General features: G+C 47.2%; 1 protein-coding gene across 1 annotated transcript; it reads left to right on the top strand.

Annotated features, from left to right (window-relative positions):
* The first annotated feature begins 332 nt into the window (after window positions 1–332).
* On the top strand, window positions 333–4,072 carry LOC144121741 (uncharacterized). Its single transcript, XM_077655113.1, has 3 exons — window positions 333–1,650; window positions 2,392–2,649; window positions 4,020–4,072. Exons 1-3 carry the CDS (start codon window positions 333–335, stop codon window positions 4,070–4,072), a joined length of 1,629 nt encoding a protein of 542 aa, XP_077511239.1.
* Window positions 4,073–20,386: the final 16,314 nt, after the last annotated feature.

The raw sequence follows: 20,386 nt of genomic DNA on the forward strand, positions 1-20,386 counted from the left end.
ATGCTTTGAAAAGGCAATTTTTTCTAGCGCGCACGCGGAGCATATTTTAATGAATACTTATAAACTTTACAGTTCTTTTTTTGGGTAGAACAAAGCCGACTGCAGTTACCCAGTGGACTTCAAATTGCTACAGTGTTTTGCACAGCGCATTTCGCTGTTGTATCCGGAGGGCGAAAGTCAAGACAATCAAGACTTCAAGAGTCAAGACCGGTCAAGACCGATAGAGCAGTGGTCACTTTGTTGTCACCTTTTGCTGCTATTTTGTTCAATTTCTCCCATTAAAGTTTGGTATTTTTCGCCTGTCTGTTTCATTTAGTTTTTCTTAGACTACTATGGATGGGGATGTGACCAAGAAACGACGGAAGCGTTATTTCTACAAAGACGAACCGTTTGTTGTCCCGAAGACCACACTTTACAGGAGGCAGCAAGAAGTGCGGCTTCGCGCTCAGCATTGTGCCTCATCGACGTCAGCTGCCTCAGCTGCCAACGACGGAGATGTCAACGGCGGAGGCGTTGTGGGCGATTTGCTGAATCTTTCAAGTGGCGAGCAACCAGCAGCAGAACAAGCGGCGCAGCCAGCCTCGCCTACTTTGAGTGCCCACGATGAGCAGGCAGGCGGCAGCTCGTATGCCGATGACGAAGATTTGTTCCGAACAGACGACTTTGACCGGCTTGGCGAAACACCTGAAGACAGCAGTTCTATGTCGGGAGAAACCGAAAACGACGACGGCGAACGCGATTTTCTGGCATCGGACTTTGTCGAGCTTGAGGCAGCAATACTTCCGGGCTCCACAACGACAAAGGCAGCCACGATAATAATGATAATGGCGTTTGTCGTCACTCATGACCTCACTTGGGAGGTCCTGAATGATCTGCTGCGCCTCATAGATGGTCTGTTTGGCTTTAAAGGTGATGTACTTCCTCGGTCAAAGTTTGTGTTCCGAAAGCTTTGGTCGTCGCGCAAGGAAAGGCTGGTGAAGCGGTTTTTTTATTGTGACACCTGTGGCAGTGTGCTTGTGTCAGTGCCCGGAATGTCATCAATGAGGTGCCCGGACTGCGAGGTTAGCACGGAACTTTGTGTTCTAAAAGCTCGGGGACATTTTTTCATCATTTTAGATATGAAAGAACAGATGAAATGTTTGCTTGCAAAATCAAAGGCTGCATTGTTTGAAAGACTTGTGAACTTAAAGGCAGTCATTCAGCAAGGAGGAGCCGCACTGTTGCAGGACATCACAAGTGGATCTATGGCCGAGGAGTTGAGGAAGAGCGGCCAAATTGGCTCGATGGATCTTACCATCACTATCAACACAGAAGGAAGCCCCGTGTTCAAGTCATCGTCATCATCTGTGTGGCCAATCCAGTTTTTGATTAACGAGCTGCCACCTTGCGACAGGCTAAAGAACTGCTTGATAGGTGGGCTGTGGTTCGGCCAGCACCCGTACATGAGAACCTTCTTAACCCAATTTGTTGAAGAGATCAATCAGTTTGGCAAGATCACTTGGAAGGCAGGTCATACATTGCTGTCATCAGTACTTCATGTACTGTGCTGCTGCGTGGATGCGCCAGCCCGAGCATCTGTGATCAACATGGTCCAGTTTAATGGTCTCTTCGGCTGCCCTTGGTGCTACAATTGTGCCGAGTTTCACGAAGGTATGGTTGATCAAATTTGTCATTGCATCTGGCTGAACACTTGTGCATGTATGTTAACTTAGTGGATATGCTTAATAATTTCATATCTTAATTTTGAACAGCTTGTATTATGCGCTGAAATGCATTTAGGGTGTTCTGTCTGAGCTAGCTATGACCAAAAAATGGATAAGTTGAAGCGGTGTTCAAATACTGCTAAGGAAAAACGTTGCATTTGCAGCGGTCAGTTTGTATCAAAGTTGTCAGTGCACTTTATGAAAGCTCTGGCTGCTGCAAAATTTGCCATTAGAAACATGTGATATAGATGATGTGCCACACTTATCCGTGGCAGCAGATATGAGGTGCAAAGTATTGAAGGCGGGCCTAAAATTCCCCATCTCGACACATCATGCGAATGTCACGTGAGAGACTTATACCCAGCAAGAGTACTGTCATAAGCAAAAGTAAGGGCTTTCAGTCTGCATTCCAAACCAAGCTGCACTGTATACATGTGGGTGCTACCTGACGAAGTGCTCCTAGTGTCAAGATTGGCACACTGCGACTTTTTCAACAATATGAGCGTTTCGTCAGGCAGCGCCAGCATGCAGCGTGGAATATGGTTCGCACCATGGACAGTTGGATCGATTACTTTTGCTCATAATAGTTTAGTGCATAAAACATATGCAGGCATTGCTTAATTCCTGTAGATTCTGCTTTCTGCAGGCAAATAATCGAGCATGCACACTATTTCTCTCCTTTCAACAGGGGCCCAAAGGTACATGAGTGTTACAGTCGGTGAGGAGCGGACCCCAGGGGAGATGTCGAAAGACAAGGAGTTTGCGGAGAAGATCAAAGATGCTGTGAATGGGCTTAAAGGGCAGTCACCACTGAATCACCTGAAACACTTTAACATTGTGTTTGGCCACACAGTGGAGTATATGCATTGTGTGCACATTGGGGTCACGAAATGCCTTACTGACCAGTGGTTTGATTCAGCAAACTCTCAGCAACCGTTCTACATTGGTAAGTAGCGGAGAAAGTAAAAAGGCTACACTTCTACACATCAAAGCACTAAGTAACCTTAAAAATTTTTCTATTACTCTGTACTACATTGCTGAAGGGTACATTGACCTAAATTAAGCATAGGAAAAAAGAGATAACAAAGGTTGTTGCTGGCTGGTACTCCTTAACCCTTTCCGTCATACCTCGGGCATCACCCGACCGTGGAAAAGTGTGCGTGTGGTTGGTATAGTCCGGCATGGCTCGGCACACGGCTTTAATTAAATGTTTATAACCAAGTCATGATGTGGCACTCCCTTTCATTGCGAGGAGCTGGAAAGACCAAAAGAATGCTGACCATTGCAGGAGTCAGTGGGGAAGCTATACCTGACCAGAAAGAATTAATTAACTGTTGCCGTTTAGTTCAGCTGCTGACATGATGGAGCTTAGCTTTGATGTTCAAGTTGCAGTGCTCATTCAGCTGGCTCCTCAAACAAGGTGTGGTCCTATGTCCTGCTATCAAAATTAGACATGAAAAATAACTAACTTACGAAAAAGCACTAAGGGACTTATGAGCATGAGGAGGTTCATAGTTTCACAAACATAAGAAAGAACAGTCTGCCATGCTTGAGTGCTCAGAAAGTTGGGTAAGCTGCATTTGTGCAGCTCGAAAAAAGGAACCTGGATATGATTTGCATGACAGCCACGCAGTGCCACTGAACGCCAGTAGGGGCTCATATTATTTGCATTGGTTGTAAGCAATCACCAACAGCTTGCAGAATGCAACTTTGGCAAAAATTTCAATTTCTTAGCATCTTCTTCATATCACTTGAAGTTTAACGCTGCACCTTCTAATTTAAACATTTCAGGCTGCATGCAAAAACAGCAGTGCAATTAATTTCTCTATCTGATATTGCATTCCATAAACATCAAAATTGACTTTTGAGGAAAGGAAATGGCGCAGAAACTATGGGAGTGAAAGAAAGAAAGAAAGAGGGCTCCTAGTGTAGGGCTGGGGAATAATTTCGACCACCTGGGGATCTTTAACGTGCACTGATGTCGCACAACACACGGGCGCGTTTTTGCATTTCACCTCCATCGATGCGAAACGTGGCCGCCGTGGTTGGATTCGAACATGGGAACTCCGGCTCAGTAGCCGAGCACCCTAACCACTGAGACACCACGGCGGGTCTCCATAAACTTCTGACAGTCGATCCAGAAAAAATTCATTTATAGAGCTTGAATTATGAGTCAAAACAAAGTGGTGTCATAATTTTTACCTTGGAATTGTGAGCTGTGCGACATAACATCTTGGTATGTTGTGCCATGCTGGAACGTAACCTAATCCAAAGCCTTTCACGTTGGTTCACTTACGTTCTAATTCTGCATCCCAGCAGCCAGTGCCATCTTCTCAGCCAGTTTGTGTGAATTTGTCTGCAGCATGTGAAGACAAAGGCAGAGATTGTTTGTTCTGTTACCCCTCTCAATGTTTTTTATGCAACGCAAGTGCCTGACGTCATTTCAGTGCCCTTTTTTTTACAAGATGTCCTGCTGCTATGTTGAGATTTAATGCTTAAAAGGGCCCACAAAATTTGTGCATGCAGCTTCAGCTGCTATGGTTAGAAAGGTGCTTTTTAGACTAGAACAGTAAACAGTGATAAGCCATTGCCCTTGTTACGTGCACACCAGCGCCAAGTGCACAACATTTTTATTTGTGCAGGGCGCCCCGTAACCATGGCCAAAGTGGACAGAAGGCTGCTGGCAATAAAGCCACCTCATTCATTCACCCGTCTGCCACGTTCGCTCAAGGACAAGTGCCACTGGAAAGCCAGCGAATGGCGGCATTGGTTGCTTTTTTATGCCCTGCCCTGCTGCTTGGGTATACTACCTCAGCGCTACCCGAACCACTTTGCATTGCTGGTTGAAGCCATATTCACCCTACTGCTGGAAGAGCTGACATTGCAGCAAATAAATCATGCAGATGAGGCCCAGCTGTATAATGCAGTATTAGAAGCTAGGCACCAAAAGTACTTATTGGTAGTTCAGGGAAAAAATGTGGCATCTCAAAGCAAGGAGAGCCTTGTGCTTATGGTCTGCAGGTGTTTGTCATGAACAGTTTATTGTGGTTTGTAGTATTTGTGCTGCTTCTGATTCTTTTATTATTTGCTCTATAGATTGTGTCATTCTTGAATATTTCACTAAAGTGTTGCCAGTGCAGGATGTACTAATGTAGTCTGATATAGCTTAAGGACGAACCTGCAAATGAGACTTGATTCAAATTCATGACGACTTGACTGGAAAGGACTCTGCGGTCACTGCATGAAGCGCATGGCAATGTCAACTAGGGATATGCGAGAGAAAACTGCCTACATATCATTGCAGTTATCATCTGATAACGACTGATGGTGGTGATATCTACATTTAATTTTGTGATGTTTTCTAGTTCATAAGATTTCTCATTGCATTTTTATTAGGCTGCTTTAATCTATACAGGCCTACTTCATTTGTCACTCAGTGTCCCTTTAAAAGTTGAGTGTTTGCATGTTGTTGCCCACTTGAGGGGTACTGAAAGCTTAATTAAATAGTCTCGTTGCTAAAAAAAGTGCATTTTTGTTAGCCATTGAGAGCTACAGCCTCTAGTCTTGTGTGTGCTGTGCTTAGTGGTGGTCTTTCTCTAAGAGTTGATGTGGCAGCACTCTGCAGCTGCTCAGTTTTTTTTAGCAGCATTCAGGATTGTCTATCTTAGGGTGCCTCAATGACTTGCGCTGCTTTCAGCGTGCAGTCAGTCCAGTCTATTGACCACGATACTCTACATTTCAATTACTTTTCTGACAATCAGGATTAGTAGTTTCCAGCTGCAGTTGCATATTCTCTAAACAATGCCATTTAGACAGCTTGTTGTTCACCATGAGAGGTTCCCCTCTCTCTCTGTGTTCTCCTCTCTGTTCATTGTTCTATGGCCATCCATCATTCGTTCACATTCTGCGGACACATTCTGTACACACATTCTGTCCTCGCCAAGCATGAGCCAAGTAATGCTATGCTTAAAAGGACGTTTAGAAGCTCATGGTTTCATGAGCGCCGCATAGCAGTGGGCTCAATCCTTTTTTTTTCCAAAGTTATCTCATGTTTGTTTTTATTATTAAATACTGTGTTTCTGTTTCAAGCCTGACTCGGCCGTATGAGCTTGCATTTCCTGTAGTATGTTCCCACAGTGTTCAACATCCCTTCTCTGGTTATCAGCTTATTCTAGAAAGTACTTATCAGTTGTCTTCTTGTGGTTCACGTAATTACTTTCTTTATCTGATATTACTAATGGAACGCACCTAAATTACACGTTACATTTTTGGTATCACTAGATATTTTTACAGTGAGATGTTGGTACTATCTTGGTGCAGGCCGCCTACTAGAGGACTTCGTGTCACGGATGCCAGCACTGTATGGAGCGCGGCTGATGACATTCAACGTCCACCAGCTTCTCTACCTGGCGAAGGCTGCTAAGAACTTCGGGCCACTGTGGGCACATTCGGCATTTGTTTTTGAAACCGGGAATGGTAGGGTGCTTAGAGCAATAACATCAGCAAATGGGGCACCTGACCAGGTCATTGAAAGAATGATTATGCTGCAGCAAGTGGATTTGGCTATGGCACTTTGCACTGTTCAGGAGCAAGCCAGAAATTTCATATGCACAATGCTGGGGCACCCACTCACTCTGAATGCCACACGTGTGGGCAACTCTTATATGTTTGGAGCTTGTGACCCATTTCCCGTGGTTTCAACAGAAGAAAGAAACAGCCTTATGTTGAGCTTTGGATCCGTTCCTTCTCTTGAGGAGCATTTTCGGTTTAGTTTCCGCTCCACTGTGCTGCACAGCACAAGGTATGAGAGGGCAAAGAAGAGCAACAGTACAGCTATTTGCACAACAGAGAATGATTTCTTTGTTATAAACCGCATTTTTTCAGGTTACCGAAAATGAAACCAGAGAATGCATTTTGTTGTGTACTAGGGTTGTTTGCATGGAAAGCCAGCACAAGCTACCTCCGCACATCATGGAATGCTTTCGATCTCTTTCAGGTGTTATTACTGTATTGAAACTGAAAGATATCCATGCGCCATGTGTGTTGAATGAATTTGCGGAAGAAGAGGGGCTGTACATTTGCAAGCTGCCAAACTTCATTGAGCGTGATTAAAGGCACAGTAATGAAGAATCTGAACTCGTCTGTTTACCACGGGAACTCTGTCTACACATTCCGGGCATTGTTAAAAACTTCGAATTATTGTCCTGTGCGGCCGATTGCCCTAATTAAATTGGAATAAACGTCCTGGCTCCCGCCTTCTTTTTTTCTTAACTCAACACGGCAGGTAGGAGGAGTCAACCAAAGAGTCGGGCAGTCCCATGGCGGCTTGCCGCTCTGTTATTGGCGGAGTGACACGTAAATCAAAGAGTCCACATGCATTTTTATTTCTATGGGCATAACCTGCGCCTGTATTGTCTGTGACTGAAGCTGTTTATTCACAGAAACTTAAAAATAAGCGAAAGTGAAGCCGCCACTGGGCTTGCTAAAGGCACTCCACACGTTGGTTGACTCCGCTTACCTACTGCGTTGAGTTCAAGCAAAAGGCGGGAGCCGGGATGTTTAATCAGGTATAATCAGGCCAATCAGCCACACAGGACAATAATTCGAAGTTTCCAAGAACGCCCGGATTGTGTAGATTGAGTTCCCACAGTAAAAATAGAAGTTCAGATTCCTCTTTAGTGCACCTTTAACAGCACACGGTGAAAATTTAATGTAAACTGTACAGCATGGTCGAACGTTCCAAAGCAATACCTGGGCTATGAGAGGTGCTGTACAGTGTAATCCACTTTTAATGATACCAGATATAACGATATATCGCTTATAACGATCAAATCCTTTAGATTTCTCAATTCTCCCATTGCCACTATAAGAAAATAAACCGTATATAACGATAGAATTATTGGTGAAATAGCAGATACAATAATAGGATGATAGGATTCTAGCCACCCAGATGGTATTTACAGTCAAACTTTGTCTGAAAGCTTGATAAAAAACAAAATCCTTTGAAGTGAACGAGGTAAAAACTCTCCGAATGGACCGGCATGGCGAAATCCGTGGGGGAGCGTTGCCTACGGCCTTGAGAACCAAGCACTATCGTTGACACAATAGCTGGAGGAAGGAGCTTGCTTGGCCGCTGCCGCGCAACATTGACTAAAAAATTAGTTTCCGCCCAATGTGGTTGAGAATTGACTTCTTTTTAAGTGTTACCTTTGCTTGCACGTTCCCCGTTTTGCGCTGTCTGCATCACAGTCCTTGGCAGTGCACCAAGATGCTCTATGATAATTATGCCGATAACATTGCTGCCTGTTTATCTTTTGACGGGAGCTCCGGAGGGGGTGGGGTGGCTCGCTCGGCTAACTTGGCAGAGTGCCAAGACGCTGTGCGCCCTTACATTTATGGGGTAATGCCTACATGCATGGGGGAATACATGGATGTGTTTTTTTGCCAGTCCAGATAAAACGTTAATCGGTTATAACCATCAAATTTTCTGTTTTTCTAAATGTCGTTATAAGTGGATTGCATTGAAGTAAAGGGCACCAGAATTATTCAGACAGCATAGTTTTCTTTAACACGTGCTGACAACGCACAGCACACCGCTTTTTGCACTCCACCTTCATTGGAATACGGCTGCTGCTATCAGATGACCAGGGGATCAGTAGCTGAATGCGACACTGAACCACTGTGGTAGATTGACTATTACAGTGGAGAGGACTCGCCAAAAGATAAAGATTTTATTATTTAGGAATAACTAAACTTATTCTAGATGCTTCTATCACTAGGGAATTTTCTAAGCGAACTGTGCAGCAAGTAAACTGCTTATGTGGGTGTGCTATTATGGAGGTACGGCATTAATTTCGCAGCTCTGGTGTCCTGAAATATATGCAAAGTTGTTCATTTTCCTGCCGCTGGGACTGAACTTTGAGTCTCATGCTGAGTAGCAGAATATCACTCCCACCGAGGCTGTGCAACGTGTAATGCAAACTGTACCCTAGTACACAGCTGGGGAGGGGACACTCTTTGTTTCATTTTGATCTCAATCTGTGCCAGTTTGAGTGAGGAGGAACTATAGCACGGCTATCTTTCTCACTTCATCCCAGGAGAGAGTACAAAGTGTGAGAAATTGCAGGGGGGGGTGCACAATGCACACATATTAGAGTTGGTGTTGAAATGTGTAATGTTAAGTTTTCAAATGACTTAATTGAAATGTTACACAGGTCCACATTTCCACTACAAGAGCTCTGGAAGCCTTGCAAGTGAGCCTAAATTTGAGAGTTCATTGCTGTAGAAAACCTGAAGGACCTGTGGTGCATTACGCAACTTATTGTATGCGACGCTGTGGACAAGGCAGGGGGCGTTCTTAACGTCCCTATTACAAAAGAGCTGAGGACTGCTGTATCATCTGCCTGGCAGCAGTATGCTGCATATCTGGAAGCAGTAAAAAAGAAGCCATGTGATGATGTCAGGGAATCAAAGAGGCGCTGCATCGACGAAGAGATCGATGCATTAAAAAAAAAGACACTCCAGGCAACAATAGCTGACCTCCAGGCTTCAGTGGATACGTATGCTGAAAAGGCAGAATTAAGCAGCTAACGATCTGAAGTACGTGGTCAGATCAAATAGTCTGAGGAAGGCTGCACGAAGCAAGACTGAGGAACTGTGTAGCATCAGCCAGAAGATTCAGGAAAAGCGGCAGGTGCTCCCCTGAATTTGCTATTTGCAGTTTTGCAGAATGGCTTGCTGTTCGACATATTGGTGCAATGCACTGCCGGGTGTTTTTCAAGGACGGAACATATATTATGTAGGTTTAGTGCAATACAAGCTGTTCCTTGAAATGTTTTTTTTTCTCGACTTTGTTCAGTAAAATTGGTACCTGGTATTTCAAACTGCCGCATGTAGCATTGTGTTGAGTCCTTCAAAATACTCCAACTAGGCCTTGAAATTGCCTAAATATCCTTGAATTTGCCCATTTTGAATCTGTACGAACATTGTGAACTGTTTTGCATTTTTCAAGAGCAGTTTTACTGCATTGATATTGTGACCTGAATTTAACCTTTCCTTGGGTACATGTTTTTAGGTGACATGCCAGTATTTGTTTCATGCTTCATTTAATGGTCAGTACATTGCAACGTTCTTGTTTGGTGGTGACAGTGGGCGGTCAAAGAAAAAAATTGTCTGTGAGCTAAGGGGCAGGCACATACATACGCTTTGAAGAACTTAACTCATACCAGCAAGTGCGCTGTGCAGTCATTGATGAGCAGAATTCCTTGAGCTCTCAGCTGTGCTAAATTTAGATGCAGCAACTTTCGAGACAACTAGTTTGTATCCTACTGCATCAAGAAAGGCTGTAGGCAGTGGCAGAAATGTTGCTATAAGGCTTGCTGCTCAGAGAATGACACGCGAAATAGTGATCACTTCCAAGCCATTTCTATCACACGTGTTGCAGAAGAAGGTGGTGCACAATTTACCGAAGACTTGAAATGGCGTACATCTGTGCTGCAGTCCTGTATTGTAGTTCTGTTTTCATTTCGTGGTTACTTTTCATAGCAGCTACATTAAATCAAATTTTCCTCACTTTTTGTGTTATTCAGTAAATAATTTGTTGCAGAAGTGTGATATATATGTATTTAAAAAATACATGTGATTACCTTTTCTTCCCTTATTCTTATTATCAAGTATCTAAAATGTTACCTCAATTTCACTCAGTAACAAGAAATGACCTATGCGTTCTGCCGGATCAGTGATGAATGACTGTTTTGTAAATATATGTATATATATATACATGTAATATACATGTACCATAACATATATGTGATGATGATGATATGTATCTATTGTAAATATATGTACAGTCCAGCCCACATATAACGAACTTGATTGTCACGTTGCATTTGTTCGTTGTATCCAAAGTTCGTACTAAGTGGACCACCTATAATACGGGAAAAAAGAGCAAGCGAGACGAAAGTTCACTTTATTTTTGAAAAAAGTCCGTGATGCATGTCTGCTTCTTAAAAGCTGATCGCATCACTGCCGTTTCTAATTTTTCCAGCGCGGTAATATGTTCATCGCCAAGGCCTCTGCTGCACACTACTTCCTTAAGCGACGCGATGTAACCGATCGCGGTTGAAGCGTTCACAGCAACCGGCGGTAGAGCAGCATCCTCGTCATCGTCCTCGTCGGTCTCTGGGCAGTCAGGAAGGGCTCGCAGTTCACGCACAACAGCTTCGTCAGTGCATGGCTCCGCAATGTCGGCGTCGTCATCAGTAGAAACGAAATCGTCCCAGGCAACGTCAGGTCCGGCCAGCTGCGTGTCAACGACGCGTTGCCACAAGTCCTTGTGCGACCGGCCTTCCGGTGGGTGATCTATGGCGTCCTCGGTGCTTGGGCCCATAAAACTCGCCTTGCGGAAGCAATTTTCTATGCACTCCGCGGTGAGTTCCATCCACGCCGCTTTCAACATGTCCACGGCGGCAAGCAAGCTGATGCGAACTGGCATGGCAGCATTAATCGCGATCAACAAGCGTTCGATGACGCGCCACCGGTAGCACACCTTGAACGCATGAATGATGCCCATATCCAGCGGCTGAATTTCGCAGGTTGCATTGGGAAGCAAGAATAGCACTGCCACCGCACTCAAGGAAGGCTGCACACATGGTGCGCCGCACAGTTATCCAGCACGAGCAGGACCTTCCGGTTTTTTCGTGCCATGTCGCGGTCGAACTCGACAAGCCACTTGGCAAATAAGTCACGACTCATCCAGGCTTTTGTATTGTTCCTGTAGCGTACGGGCACGTAGCTTCCAAAGCATCGCGGCTTACGTGACTTGCCAATGACAAAAGGCAGCCGCCGGTCACTGCCGTCCATAATGACACACAGAAGAACGGTTATGCGCAACTTGCTGTTCTTCCCTCCTGCGCACTTTTCGCCTTTTAAGGCATGCGTTTTAGATGGCAACATCTGATGAAACAACGCAGTCTCGTCGGCATTGTAAAAGTCCCGTGGAGCATAGCTCGTGACTGTTGGGAGGTTGTCGGAAAGCCACGCATCGACGTCCTCGTTGTTCACAGACGCGGCCTCGCCGATGACCGCCTTGAAAACAATTCCGTGGCGAGCCTTAAACCGGTGGAGCCATCCATTGCTTGGGCTGAAACCGGGAATGTCCAAAAGGAAGGCGAAGTCTTTAGCCTTGGAGAGCATCAGCGGTCCACTGATCGGAATGTTGCGAGACCGCGTGTCAGCGAACCACTTCAGCAGTGCGTCCTCAACGTCCGCGTAGGTCGCCTTCCGAAGGCGCTTTCTAGTCGTCGGGTCGGCATTCACGGTAGCACCAAGAATCTTTTCCTTGCCCTTAGCAATGGTTGAAATGGTCGATTTCGACAGTCCGTACTTCTTGACCAGTTCGCAGTTTTTTGCACCTTGAGCAAGTTCATTAACAATGGCCATCTTCATTGCGATGTCGACAGCTTTCCGTTTAGCACCTGAAGAGGTCGGCGTACAGTCCTCCATCGCACCAGGTGCAAGTCAAGCCCTTGGGCTCGCGCGCTGAGGCCGCCTTCAACTCCCCGATCTGGGAAAGGCACGGATGCGGCAACGATGTCAATGCAGTGCCATCGCACAGAAAGAATCGACGGTGCAATGCCCTCAGCGCGGGGTGGCAACGGAGCAACAAATGGAGAACCGGTTTGAGCCGGTAGAGCAGACGCCAGACTTTTCGGATTGGCCGACGCAGATCACGTGGATGCATCACAGCGACGCGGGTGGCGCCACTTTCTCTTTCGTCACCGCGCGCGCGCCTCTTTTTCGTTTTCATTTTTCAACGCGCGCTTTTTCTTTTTTTTAATTTATATTTTACCCGCAAAGGAGTACCAGGGGACGCTTTGTGCGCTCTGTGTTCGCGTCGTGTCAGGGGAACACTAAGTGCGTGAAATTCGCTTGCCGCGGGTTCGCAGTCCAGCGAAACCGCAACAGCCGGCTCGGTCAACTACAGGGGCCCGACAGCTTCGCGTTCGCTCTAACCGAGTGTTGAGGCCACAACAGTCCGTTCTATGTGAGACACTGTGCCATTGCCCCAATATATATTTTGACGGTAGCACCGCCCTTGTTCGTACTAAGCGAGCGTTCGTTATATCTGCGGCTGTTATAAGTGGGCTGGACTGTATTTAGTTTCTTTGGCGCGCATTTCCTTGAGCACTGCATGGTCGGCTCGGCTACTTATGATTTTCAGCAAGTTTTATTTGCAGCCCGTAAAACCGCATTGTAAACATGAGAAATATTGGTTTTGACGTGCATATATCAGTTGTATTCAATAAACCGATCTTTATGTGTATGAGTATACATTGCAAGTATATGCTTCATTTGTGTTACTTAATTGTGGTTTATGGGGTGTTTAATGGGCCATATATGAGGGATGCCATAGTGAAGGCCTCCGGAAATTTCGACCACCTGGGATTCTTTAACATGCACTGACATTTAGCACAGTGCACGAGCCTCTAGCATTTTGCTTCATCGAAATGCAACCGCCGCAGCTGGGATCAACCCGCGTCTTTCGGGTCAGCAGTCAAGCGCCTTAACCACTGCACTACCGCGGCGGCTATAAAATTAAATTGATTATATGTGGTCCTAATATACTGCCATTGGAGGCTGTGGTCATTGTGCATACCTGGTCGTATGCCTTTTGCAGGAATTGCAAGCTTCGATTGTGTTCTCAACCACTTCCACACTGTCCGTGAGTTTCCATACATAATTGACGGACTCCGCGTCGAGATTTTATGGATTCCTGTGGTCCACAAAGTCTCTCCATAACACCCATCCATAAAACTCCATCACCCGTAAAGTCATTGTCCACATGTGTCCGAAACCACACCATGCACTCCGCAAAATCCATAACTTTCCACAAACAGTTTTGTGGAAAAATATGTGGACTCCATAAGTCTATACAGCATCCATACAAATTTTTGTGGAAATATGTGGAATCCTTAAGTTTTCCACAAGGCTTCTTACGGAAATTTTCGGCAGGGATTCGTCGAATTATAAGTGTTTTTCCTAGAAACACCTAAAAAACAATTAACCTACAATAAATTTCAGGCAGCTGTGCTGACCATGCACATCACCGTGGCGCAGCTCGTCGACGGACAGTGCCGAGTGGTCCTGCACCTGTACAGCACCATGCAACACCAGAAGAGCTACGCGCCGACTGCTGCTGGCCTGTCATGAAGAGCCGAAAGACTGCGGCTGGAAGTTCAGGTGTAGCTCGGGAGGTGCTTTCGCGGACCCCAGCGTCGGCGTCGCAGGTCCGGATGACGAGGGCACGACGAGCTGCGCAAACGGAGAGAGCTCTTGAGCATCAGCTGGCTAACGTAGACTAACTGACGCACTGGACAGGGGTCTCTACATTTTGCGTATACGACAGTATACATGCGTCGACATGCTATCTTGCGAGCTGAAATACTCGGCGACTTGGTGACTGCTGATTGGGGTTTTATTCGTTCCCTTCGTTGTTTATGTTGAGGTTATATGCATGGCATTCCTGCAATCAATCCAGGGCATGTTTTAGAGAAATGACAAGTGAACGCGGTGTGTGCGAATAGTTCTTTCAAAATATAATCGAATATGAATCATATAGGTATTCAAATAGAATACGAATGAAATCTTTCACGAATGTCCGGTACTTGCGTGAAAACTCGTGCGAAACCAATTATTATGTGTCAAGCGAAGCGCTAGCGGTGGCGCTGTCGTACCGCGCTGTAACTTTAGAGTTTTATAAATATACCTGTCAAAGTACGCAGCACTCATCTCTAGAAAGGAGTACGTGTCATGAAGTCAGCGTAATAGATATGTGACCATCACCGTCGTGTGTACGAAAAAATTCAATTTGCTACTGTTTACGGCAGGGAATAAACTAATGCCACATCTCACTGCATGAGAATGCCGACGTGTTAGTCATGTATTGCATGGACCTAAGGCAGGGCTTACAAACTCTGCCCGCGCCATGCCGCATCGCCCAAACTTCGAGGCCATGTATGAATTGTCACGAACGAAGGCCACCTGAAGAGACCGCATCGAGAAGCCGAAACTTCCCACCCCGATCATATCGACTGCGGCAGCATGCTGTGCGGCGTCGGAGTGCACCCTGTTGTGTAAACAATCCACGTCCAGCCTTCACCGAATTTAGCGCCAGTTATTCGACAAGTATTCAAAACTTGAAAACATACTTGATTCATTTCGAGTATTTTTCTGGTTGCACTATTTATTCGTTCAGCGGATCGAGCAGGAACATATGCAAACGGCGGATGCAAACATTCCACCAGATGCTTACTTCTTTTTCTTTTGAGTTAGCAGAAATTACAGCCTGATCCACATCCGAAACGAAGCCACGACATTCAAACGAGACCTAATGTGAAGAGTATCGCATCACCACGTGGCGGCACAGTCGTTAGCCTCGCGACGCCTTTGTATACCTCTCCTTCTTTCCTAGATTAGTGATGCCAGAATCATACCGCTCACATCGATACATCATACATACTCACGCATCAAACTGTTCAAGTACAATAAAGCATCTCAAAAATCGAATTAATGTGGTTGAATTAACTAATAGAAAATTAGCCTACTCATAATTACCTATACATACATGAGTGCATGTCCTTGTAACACCACATCAAGTCAAAGACCACAACGCATTCAACAGGTCCACCTCTATCCCGATTAAACCGCCGAGCGTTTGCGGCCTGGTAGGCATAACCTGCTCGTCTCGCATTCCAAGCTAGGTCGTGGTTCAAATCCCACCTTATTCATATCAATTTATTTTTCCCCGAAGTTACTTTACTTTGCATACATAAACGTGCTTCAGACGTTTGCGACCAATAAGATCACGCTAGCAACAATTGAACTCGTTCACAGCCTGCAGGTTCCGCGTGCAGACGGAGCAGCGTAAATTTTATACGGAAGAAAGAGTGTGATTGCACTGCCGTGTTCGAATTATCCGTGGGAGGTAATATTGCTGCGGCGTCACAACTCCGTCCATTAAGCCTTTCTCGACCGCGGCAACGACGGCATCGCTTTTCTGTGACATGGCACCTTCAACGCTGGCGCATTAATGAAGACGCCCCAGCCAACCCGTGCCGATGCATTCCAAAACGAATGCTAGTGCAGCCTGATGAAGCCATCCTGGTGTCGAGGATGGCGCACCGGCTGGCGTCGATCACGAGCACAGAGATGCAGCGAGCGGGCTGCGTGGATCTTGACAACAGGAGTGCTTCGTCAGGTGGCGCCCGTAAGCAGTTTGGCGTGGATTGGCGCGCGTTGGACAGGGGTTTCTTCATTTTGCGTATACGACAATATATATGCCTCAACATGCCATCTTGCGAGCTGAAATACTCGGCGACTTGGTGACTGCTGATAGTGGTTTAATTCGTTCCCTCCGTTGTTTATGTTGACGCTTATGTATGGCATTCCTGCAATCAATCAAGGTGTTGATAGTCAGCACCCGTGTCATGCCCCTTCTCTCCTTCATCGTATTTCTGGGCTGCTTCTTCATTATGCATCAGAATCAACTCCTCCAGCTGAACAATCTGGTGTAATTAATTCTTTGCGTTTTATTTCTGGAGCTTAAACATTGTAAATGGTTGGGTTGAGAAGTGTTCATTCGATACACCTGTCGTTCATGTGCCGGGCCTTGTTTTGGGACACTGTATGAAGATTTTGTTACCCCATTGGATCCCGCCTCGTTTTAAGAAGTACAACATTTTTCAAACGGTAGGTATTGCTTCTACCAAAACGTAGAGCGTTTATTTTTGTCTAAATATCTGGTTATAAAGCAGTGTTACGTGACTCTTTTCTTGCAAACGACGCCATTTTTTCTGGTCCCTCACCTTTTGTATGTGCAACCTTTCTGCGAATGTTTTTTTCGATAGCTAGAGCTAAAACTTCGAGAAAGACACCGGCGAGATGCAACGCAGCAGCTCTTGGCAGTTCTCATTTGCTGTGTGGGGATCTGCTCTGCAGTCCTCTGTGTAGACTTTCCCGCTACGCACCGTGCAGCAGCAGCCTCGCCTCGGGGAGGAGCACATTCCCTTGTTAGTTACCTTAACTAACGAGGGACTGCGCCAGCCTCGGATCGTAAGAGCCTGCTCGCACGCGGGAAAGGGCAGAAGGTGGTTCGGCTAGGATCGTCGGCTCGAGCGGACGTGTCGCTCGCGGCTCCGCTCTTCGCCAGCGGGTGAGGAAGCGACGGGAAGACTGGCTCCCGTATATCGTCCCATCCGGCCTCGGAGTATATCCCTTGCCCTAGCGCAGGCGATCATTCCCGCGGAACCTTGCTAGTGAGTCGGACGACCTCGATTCATAAGTGTATCTTGTTGCTAGCAGGCGTTACAGTTGCTGTAGCAATAAATGCCTCTTTGTGTCATCCAGAGTGTCGTTTCTTTGTTCCCTCGGAGCAAGGCCCGCCGTGGTCCGCGTGCGTTCGCAGCGTACGCGACCACCGGGTGGGGTCCGGGCGGCTTTGAACTGTGTCCGCCGCGATTAAGTGCGAAGAACGTATTTATCTCTCCCAAAAAAAACCCTACATCTGGCGCCCAACGTGGGGCCTGGTCTGTGAAGTTTGCATTACTGTTGGTTCGGTTCGAAGAACGCTCTTTCTCCCGACATGGAAACTGCTAAATCTAGAGTGAATTTTGAGCGCTACGCCCTGCGGCATGCTTTTATGAGAGCGAGGTGAATCGCGCTGCAGTATGTTTGAAGTTTTCAACATGCTCAGCACGTTTTTCATCAAGTTTCCCTGGAATTTCTTCGGAAGAATCACTTGGTCCACATCGAGGAAGCGCGAGGCCTAGTGCCCGCGGAGTTGCTGAGCCCGGAGCGAGTGAGTACGGAAGCCGCGTGGGTGGTCCGAGTTTCTGTATATATTTTCTCTGCTGTCTCTGTTTTCAACTCTGGGAGTAGCGGCTCTGGGAACCGGGTGGCCTGGGGCCGCGGGTGCCGCTACGAGCTCGTTTGTATTTAAGCTCGGCACCGGGCGCCTCGACACCGTCCGATAGGGTGGGCGCCGACCGCTCAGAAGCTGCGTTGTGCAGTGAGTAGGACTACCCCACAAGCTGACGACTTCTCGCGGCTGCGCGCTCGTAATCCGTTTCGGGTCTTTGTTGTGGTCGCGGCCGTTGTAAGTGGTAGTCACGCCTAATGCTTTTCGGAGCTGCTTGCACCACGTCAGAAGAAGAACGACCACCGGACCGTGGTGTTGAGAGGGGGCACACTTTGCTGCCCGCCCGTTTTTTTTTGTAACCTCGCACGAACTGAGCAGTCTCGTTCAACTCAAGAAAGGGCTTTGTTCACTCGAACTTTGCGTTTGCACAGTCTCCCGACACGTTTTGCTAGCGAGTTAGACAGTGTGCCACAAGGGCCTTGCGGATACCATTTCCCCTCCCGTAACCTACGTTAAAGGCACGCCGAGAGCGTTTCGGTAAGTTTGCAGATCCGGTGGAGCCACCCCGGCTTGCAGTGCGGTGAACATCGCCTCGTTGCCACGTGCTGCGACGGAGTGGCCTGTATCCTGTTCGCCGCATCCATCCGGGGCAGCTGTGGCGAGACCAGTCAGCAGTCACCTCTGGCTGCTGCTGCCCTGGCGACTACTGCAGAATCCTGGCCTGCAGTTTTCCCACCGGCCTTCTATTCGCGGGCCTGCGGACACGGTAGTCCGCGGGCCATACCACTTGTCCCAGCGGAGACCTTCACGCCGCCTTCGGAACACCGCGGAAGTCTGCGTGGACGCTGAAAGCGTGACCTCCGAGGCAAAACTGCCTCAACTGCATGAAGACCAAGAGACTCCTCCATATCATGTCCTTTCAGGCGCGTGGGTCTGTTTTAGGTTGAGGGGAGGATGTGGGGATCTGCCCTGCAGTCCCCTGTGTAGACTTTCCAGCGATGCAGCAGCAGCCTCGCCTCGAGGAGGAGCACATTCTCTTGTTACCATAACTAACGAGAGAGGGCGAGTGCATCGCAGCGCGAGAGCCTGCTCGCACGCGGGAGAGGGCAGAAGACGGTTCGGCTGGGATCGTCGGCGCGAGCAGATGTGTCGGTCGCGGCTCCTCTCTTCGCCAGCGGGGCGAGGAAGCGGTGGGAACATTGGCTCCTGTATCTCGTCCCGCCCAGCCTCGGAGCATATCCCTTGACCTAGCGCGTGCGAACATTCGCTCGGAACCTTGCTGATGAGTCGGACGAGCTCGATTCGTTATCGTATCTTGTTGCTAGCTGGCGTTATTGTTGCCGTAGCAATAAATACCTGTTTGTGTCAATCAGAGCGTCGTTCCTTTGTTTCCTCAGAGCAAGGCTCGCCGTGGTCGGCGTGCTTTCTGTAGCGTACGCGACCACCGGGTGGGGTCCGGGCGGCTTTGAACTACGTCAGTCGCGATTAAGTGCGAATAACGTATTTATCCCTCCCCAATCAACCCCACAGCTGTCACAATTAATATGGAGGAAGAAGATCCCACAGAATGCCCAGAGCACTAACCAAGTCTCGGAGAGTGGCCGGTGTCGGGAGTCGGATGGCACGCACGCGGGCACTTTGGCCCACGCCAGAGCTTGTTCCCGGTCCCGTTGCGACGCCAATGCCAGGTCGCGAGTGCGGCTGCGTGCCAGCGCCACGAGTGGCTGAGCCCGCGCTGTAGCTCTCTTCTGCCGAAGCACAGCTCGTTGTTCGGCCGACCGGTCCACGACGGCTTGCTCCGAGGACACGCCCTATAAAGTAGGTTGGAATGTTGAAGGTGAAAGTTGAAGGTGAAAGAACAATTATATTACACAAGAAATACATTTCAAAAAGGCCCCATGGTGCAAGACCGCAGGTGGGACCTCGCATTCTATTATATGACCCCTTGCCCCTCACGTTGTTCAGACCCTACACACCACTCTCCAGTTGCCTGCATGAAGCGCCGTCAACAACGACCAGTCCTAAAATTAAATAAATATAAAATATCCCAATACATAAACGTTGTCTGTTTCATTACCTCCAGTTTGTCAAATTGATTTCATTTTTGTAACCACTCCCCTCTGTAATGACGTACTGGCCCTGAGGGTATAATAAATTTTCTTTATTTCGGCAAAACTAAATACAACGTTTTGTATTGGACCCCTGTGGCTGTGCCAGAGGTGTTTTGCAACTATTTCAATCTTCGTCTGCATACCGGTGCAGTGACTTGAAACCGCGTATCAGCGATTATGTTGCAGTTTTCTTATGCCTCACAGGACCTAAACCACCTGTCACGTCAAAGACCTTGCTTACTTATTGAAACCAAAATAAAAACAGCATCAAGAAACTCAAAAGTAATTTATGTAGCCGTCGAAGGAGAATACCACATAAACCCAATGAACAGAAGCATGGCCTTTTGATTGGGTATCCGCGTCGCGTTCGGGAGGTGCTGGGTTCGATACCTTGTGCTGCCGGGTACCCGCCGGTTTTCTATTGGGTATAAGATTTCCCCCATCTTGGTGCTTGGCTCTCCTGGAGTAAGGTGCTTGGGAAAAGGGTCGCTTCGACCAAACCGTTGCGTTGACGGGCCAGTGGTTCGCTCCGCCGTCATGTAACCCTACACACGCCTCATGCCGAAAAAATTCGTCTGTGGCCCCTAATGTAAGTTATTATAAGGGCATTAATGTACATTACATTAATGTACGTTACATAACCATGTACATTAATG

This window comes from Amblyomma americanum, chromosome 1, assembly GCF_052857255.1.
Source record: "Amblyomma americanum isolate KBUSLIRL-KWMA chromosome 1, ASM5285725v1, whole genome shotgun sequence".
NCBI classification, from domain to species: domain Eukaryota; kingdom Metazoa; phylum Arthropoda; class Arachnida; order Ixodida; family Ixodidae; genus Amblyomma; species Amblyomma americanum.